The 6,844-nt window shown below is 45.6% G+C and overlaps 1 protein-coding gene across 1 annotated transcript; it reads left to right on the forward strand.

Moving 5' to 3' along the window:
* Positions 1-4,082: 4,082 nt before the first annotated feature.
* Positions 4,083-5,980, forward strand: LOC115990107. The gene is made up of 3 exons (XM_031113969.1): positions 4,083-4,805; positions 4,899-5,125; positions 5,287-5,980. Exons 1-3 carry the CDS (start codon positions 4,083-4,085, stop codon positions 5,978-5,980), a joined length of 1,644 nt encoding a protein of 547 aa, XP_030969829.1.
* Positions 5,981-6,844: the final 864 nt, after the last annotated feature.

Below are 6,844 nucleotides of genomic sequence, written 5' to 3' on the forward strand. Positions count from 1 at the left end.
TTTAAATATTATTTATTCATTCATTCTTTATTATTTTTTTAATAACTATACATCTTTCAATATTTTTTTATTCAATACCTTATTACTAGAATAGAAACAAAATATTTGAAGAATGAACGGTAGTTCATCAAGTCTAATGAGCTACTGTTCATGAGCCAAAAAAAAAAATAAATAAAAAATAAGGTATAGAGAGTCTGTTGGAGAGTCATTTTGTGGGTTTACTCTCTATAATAGAGAACATTTTGTATTTAGAGAGTCTATTAGAGATGCTCTAATATACTCAAAGACATAGTGATACGCCCGACCAAAATTACAATCGTCCATGCAATGCAAGATAGGGACGACCTTACTAAAATCGTCCAGAGAGAGAAGGTCGTCGCCCAAAGACCTGAACACTCGTTCCCACTCTTCGCGGAACGGTTACGAAAACATTAATCAACCTTCAGACCGTTGGGAATGGCAGCTCATCATTAACACCCAGCAAGGACGTTACAAGGCTAGATTAAAGCCTCCATCAAGACTTCACCAACGGCTAGAAGGAATGACTTGCAAGCACACATATATAAAGACTGAACCCCAAAAGGGGTGGGGTAAGAAAAACACTCTAAGATAATACTCTCATTGCTCTCCTTTGTCAATCTTTCTGACTTTGGCATCGGAGACCTTTTTGCAGGCACAACGCCGGCGAATCACTTACTTTCGTTCGTGCACGGACTGCAGAGGATTGATTCGGCAAGGAACGGCTTCCATTTGGACGATCATAATCAACTGACGATCAAATCATCATCAGTTTGGCGCCATCTGTGGGGAACGACGATTCAAAACGTGATCTGTCCCCAGTCCAAATGGAATCCAGTACAAATCCAGATCCTGCTGTGCTAGCCCTACAAATCCAGTCGCTGTCAGCAACCGTGGAAGAACTCACAAGACAGAACCAAGAGATAAAACAACGACTACTGCAGGAAAGCAATCGTGCAGATAGGGGAGACAACGAAGATAGCAACAGAAGACGAACCAACACTCCGGAGGAAGCAAGTTCTGATCTTTTGAGAGAGATGAGGAAAGAGATGGACGAACTAAGAAACGCCATAAAAGGAAAGACGGACCAAAGCTTGGAGAGAATCGTTCGGAAGACGGATTCGCCCTTTACCATAGCCGTCCAGGAGTGCCCTGTACCCTCCAAGTTTCATCTACCCCAGCTGGAACCTTTCGACGGGCTGAAAGACCCCTTGGATCACCTGAACACCTTCAGGACGACCCTAGGCCTCCAACAACCGCCTGACGAGATCTTCTGTCGCTCATTCCCTACGACCCTCAAAGGAGCAGCCAGGGAATGGTTCAACAAGTTGCCGACATCGTCCATTGACAATTTCGAGCAGTTGAGCAGCTCCTTTGTCCGTCACTTCGTAGGGGGACAGCGACCGAAGAGAACTGCCGATCACTTGCTTACCATCAAACAAGGAGAGAATGAACCACTAAGGTCCTACGTGACACGCTTCACCCGAGGAATGTTGGAAATAGACGAGACAGATGACAAGGTACATCTCACGACCTTCAAAGCAGGATTGAAGTCCAGGGATTTTGTGGCATCCTTGGCAAAGAACCCCCCTAGGACGATGGCCGAGGCACTGTTAAAAGCTCAGAAGTACATGAACGCGAAGGAAGCCCTGGCGGCTATTGACGGAGCAGATAAGAGTAGGGAAAAGAAGAAAGAAAAGGAGGACGATCGAAGAGGGCTAAAACGGGATCGGGCTAACAGACGGAATGACGATGTAAATCGAAGGAGGGAGGACAAAAACCCTCGTCCATCAAAGTTCACCTCGTTGGTGATGCCAGTAGATCAAATTCTAACAGAAATAAGGGACGAACCATCCCTAAAGTGGCCAAAACCACTCCATTCAGCACCTGGATTGCGTGACAAGAGGAAATACTGCCGTTTCCATAAAGATCATGGGCATCACACGGAGGACTGCAGGGACCTAAAAGACCAGATTGAAGAGCTCATCCGTAATGGGAAGCTACAACAGTATGTAAAAAGGGGGGATTTCAGCAGGTACGGACAAAAAAGCCAGCCAGTGAATGCACGAAGAGACGAAGATCGCCCCCAACCTTGTCCACAGAACGCACTTGGGGAAATAAAGACCATCGTCGGGGGACCAACCGCCGGAGGATCATTCAAGTCTCTCAGGAAGTCATACCAAAGACAGGTAAACAACGTCCACAACGTACCACCGTCAAAGCAAAGACGCACCAGTGAAGACTTGCATTTCTCTGAGGAAGATGCCAGGAGTGTGAAGCAGCCCCATGATGACCCGCTCGTCATTATGATCATGATTGAGGGGTTCAACACACGAAGAGTCCTGGTCGACAGCGAAAGTTCAGCAGATATAATCTATCTTCCTGCTTTCCAACAGCTAAAGCTGGACCCAAAAAGGCTCCGTCCTTTTGAATCTCCCCTCGTCAGTTTCAGCGGAGACAAAGTGTACCCCAGAGGAATCACGACGTTAACAGTAACGGTCGGGTCATACCCCCTTCAGGTAACCAACCAGCACAACTTTCTAATAGTAGACTCACCCTCGTCCTACAATGTGATCATTGGCAAACCAATGCTTAATTGCTGGAAGGCTGCTTTCTCCACCTACTGCTTAAAGGTGAAGTTCCCAACAGAACATGGAATCGGGGAGATTAAGGGAGACCAAGTGCTGGCCAGGGAATGCTACCATGCCGTCCTGGCCTCAAAAGAAAACCATACGTGGACAATTGAGGAGAAGACGCCAGAGATTATGGAGAAACTTGAAACGGTAGACCTGGCTGAAGGGAACCCTCCAAGGACGACCCAAATAGGGACGAGCATGAGTCAAAAGACGAAAGGAGAAATCGTCAGCTTTCTGAAGAGCAACCTCGATATTTTCGCCTGGAGCCACAAGGATATGCCAGGAATCCCAGCAGGCCTCATCCAGCATCATCTGAATGTTGATCCGGAAAAGAAACCTGTCCAACAGAAAAGGAGAGTCTTTGCTCCCGAGCGAAATAAGGCAGTGATGGACGAGGTAAATAAGTTGATTGCAGCAGAATTTATCCGAGAAGTCCACTACCCAGATTGGTTGGCCAACGTAGTCATGGTCAAAAAATCAAATGGGAAGTGGAGGATGTGTGTCGACTTCACAGACCTGAACCAAGCATGCCCAAAAGATAGCTTCCCGCTGCCCAGAATCGACCAGCTAGTAGACTCCACAGCAGGACACAAACTTCTCACATTTATGGACTCGTTTTCAGGATACAACCAGATACAAATGGCTGAAGAAGACCAGGAAAAGACCGCTTTTATCACCAGCCAGGGACTTTACTGCTATCGGGTCATGCCTTTTGGGCTCAAAAATGCAGGGGCCACCTATCAAAGATTGGTAAACCAGATGTTCGAGAAGCAAATCGGGAGAAATGTGGAGGTTTATGTTGACGATATGCTCGTCAAGAGCAAGGAAGAAGAAAACCATCTAGACGACCTCAGAGAGACATTCAATACCCTCAGGCGGTATAGCATGAAACTAAACCCGTCCAAATGTGCCTTCGGGGTTTCCTCGGGAAAGTTTCTCGGGTTTGTAGTGTCGCAGAGAGGGATTGAAGCAAATCCCGAAAAGGTCAAGGCCATCCTGGAAATGTCTTCACCCAGGACGGTCAAAGAAGTGCAGTCCCTAACAGGGAGAATTGCGGCCCTCTATAGGTTCGTCTCGAAGGCGACGGACAAATGCCTTCCATATTTCAAGACTTTAAAGAAGGCGTTTTCATGGACGGAGGAATGCGAAGCGGCATTCCAAGAGCTGAAAAGTTATCTTAGCAACCCGCCCCTCCTAAGCCCGTCCAAAGAAGGTGAAGATCTATTCCTGTACTTAGCCGTCTCAGTCACGGCTGTCAGCGCGGCATTGATTAGAGAAGATGGTGGTTTACAACTTCCTGTGTATTACGTTAGCCAAGCCTTCTAGGGTGCCGAGGCACGGTACCCACGTATAGAGAAGATCACCTTCGCCCTGATCATGGTTTCGAGGAAACTTCGTCCATATTTTCAAGCCAATCCCATCGTCGTGATGACGGATCAGCCCATAAAAAAGGCAATGAACAAGCCCGAAGCAGCAGGAAGAATGGTGCAGTGGGCAATCGAGCTCAGCCAGTTCGACATAAAATACCGTCCAAGGGTGGCGATAAAAGCACAAGCACTGGCCGATTTTATAGCGGAGTTCACCGTCCCTGAAAACATAGAGAACATCTGGACGGTTAATACTGACGGATCGTCCACTCAACACGGAGGCGGAGCTGGCATCGTCCTCACTTCTCCCGAAAAGAATGTCATCAAGTATAGGATCCAACTTAAATTCCCTGTGACCAATAATGAAGCAAAATATGAGGCATTACTGGCAGGATTGAGAGTAGCTCGAGCACTAGGAGCTAAGAATGTTGTTCTCAGGAGCGATTCCCAACTCGTCATTGGACAAGTAAGGGGGGAGTACGAGGCAAAGGAGGCAAGGATGCAGAAATACCTCAAACTGACGAACCAATTAATCAGTTCCTTCAATTACACAGAGTTCGTCCAGATCCCCAGGGAGCAGAACACAGAAGCTGATGAGGTGGCCCGAAGTGCCTCAACGGACAGCGGAGGTAAGAGGTCCGATTGGAAGACGGAAGAACAAAACCATTCCAGCATACTGGAACTTCAGATTTCCTCCGTCCACACAGACCATGGATGGACGAGCCCGATAGTCACATTCCTTCAAGAGGGACGACTACCGGACGATCCAGAGGAAGTTAAAAAGGTGAGGAGACGAGCAGCCAGATTTACGATACTTAATGACGAACTCTACAAAAGAGGATACTCCTAACCATATTTGAGATGTGTTGAAAAAGAGGAAGCCAGGTACATCCTTGAAGAAGTGCATGGTGGAATCTGCGGAGACCACACGGGGGCAAAGTCCCTCGCCAGAAATATCATGAGAGCTGGCTACTTTTGGCCAACAATGCAACGAGACGCAGCTGATTTCGTGAGGACGTGTGACAGTTGCCAAAGATATGGGAATGTTCAAAGAATCCCCAGGGAGAAAATGACCACAATATCATCTCTCTGGCCATTCGCACAGTAGGGGATCGACATCATGGGTCCCTTACCTCAAGGAAAGAGACAGGTGAAGTTTCTGCTCGTCGCCATCGACTACTTCACAAAATGGGTAGAGGCAGAAGCTCTGACAACAATCACAGAAGCAAAGGTACAAATTTTGTTTGGAAAAATATTGTTTGCAGGTTCGGTATACCCAGGACGATCATATCAGACAACGGTCGTCAATTTGACAGCCAAAGCTTCAGGTCATTTTGCTCGAGCTTGGGCATCAAAAATAAGTACTCATCACCAGGTCATCCTCAGGCCAATGGACAGACGGAAGTAACCAACCGGACCCTGCTGAAGATCATCAAGTCCCGGTTGGTGGGGGCAAAAGGAATGTGGCCTGAAGAACTGCCAAGCGCCTTATGGGCGTACAGGACGACAGCGCAGACACCAACTGGAGAAACACCATTCAGTCTGACATATGGCACAGAAGCAGTTATACCAGTCGAAGTTGGTCTCACAAGCTTAAGGAGGGAATTTTTTGATGAACAAACCAATGAGAACCAATTGAAGGAAAACTTAGACAACCTAGACGAGATTAGAGATCAGGCAGCTGAAAGAATGGCAAAGTACCAGCAGAAGATAGCAGAATACTATAATCAAAGAGTGAAGCTAAGAAGATTCAACATTGGTGACCTCGTCCTTAGAAAAGTCACTCCTGCGACAAAGGACCCATCACATGGCAAATTGGGACCGTCCTGGGAAGGACCCTACAGAGTCGTCCATTATTCGCATCAGGGCAGCTACCACCTGGAGGATTTAGAAGGAAAAAGACTACCTCGTCCGTGGAACGTCGAACATCTAAAGAGGTATTACGAAAAGGAACCATAAACTTCATTGTAAAACCAATTTGATACTTCTATCTTATGTAAGCAATTGTTCGAATTATAAGTATTATCCAGCATCCCTTAAGTGTTATTGAGCAAATCGTGCGCCACTATTTTCAAAGATAAGCACAAACGATCGTCCCTAAAAAGCTTAATGGCGATGAAATTCCTTAAATGGATGTACATCGTCCCTAAAAAGCTTAATGGCGATAAAATTCCTTAAATGGATGTACATCGTCCCTAAAAAGCTTAATGGCGATAAAATTCCTTAAATGGATGTACATCGTCCCTAAAAAGTTTAATGGCGATAAAATTCCTTAAAGGATGTACATCGTCCCTAAAAAAGCTTAATGACGATAAAAATCGTTAACGGAATTACGTCGTCTCTAAAAGATTAATGACGGCAAAATTCTTTAAACGAATTACATCATTTCTACAAAAAGCATGACGACGACAAAAGCTCCTTAAGGGGATGCACGTCGTCTCAAAAGCTAAATCTCCTTGATGTCCATACGCATCACACAACGTGATCTCGTCTGTACAGAAGAGCAAGAGGATCAAACCCTTCAAGTTGATCAACATAATCTCGTCCATACGGGACAACCAAAAAGTCAGATTATGGGAAACATTTCCAAAACCCCCAGGAAGGTACAAAAGTCCTCACACAACTCATGCAATCATGAAGAGCAAAAACAAACATAGACATTTATAAAATCAAACATAGAGTTAAATTGTTCTAGAAGCAAAAATGGGGGGCCCCAAAAACAAGAGGGGCATCCAGACAACAGCTGTTCTTGACTTAGTGCATAAAAAAAAATAAATAAATAAATAAAAAGAAAAAAAAAATTTTTTTTTTCTTAAGGCAAAA

This window comes from Quercus lobata, chromosome 5, assembly GCF_001633185.2.
Source record: "Quercus lobata isolate SW786 chromosome 5, ValleyOak3.0 Primary Assembly, whole genome shotgun sequence".
In the NCBI taxonomy this organism is placed as follows: domain Eukaryota; kingdom Viridiplantae; phylum Streptophyta; class Magnoliopsida; order Fagales; family Fagaceae; genus Quercus; species Quercus lobata.

What these genes read in the sequence shown, in the direction of transcription:
- LOC115990107 (XM_031113969.1), top strand. Translation starts at nt 4,083, where the DNA reads ATGACGGATCAGCCCATAAAAAAGGCAATGAACAAGCCCGAAGCAGCA. An exon ending in ATCCAGAGGAAGTTAAAAAG is followed by an intron (nt 4,806 to 4,898) that starts GTGAGGAGACGA and finishes GTTGAAAAAGAG; the next exon opens with GAAGCCAGGTACATCCTTGA. An exon ending in TCTCTCTGGCCATTCGCACA is followed by an intron (nt 5,126 to 5,286) that starts GTAGGGGATCGA and finishes TATTGTTTGCAG; the next exon opens with GTTCGGTATACCCAGGACGA.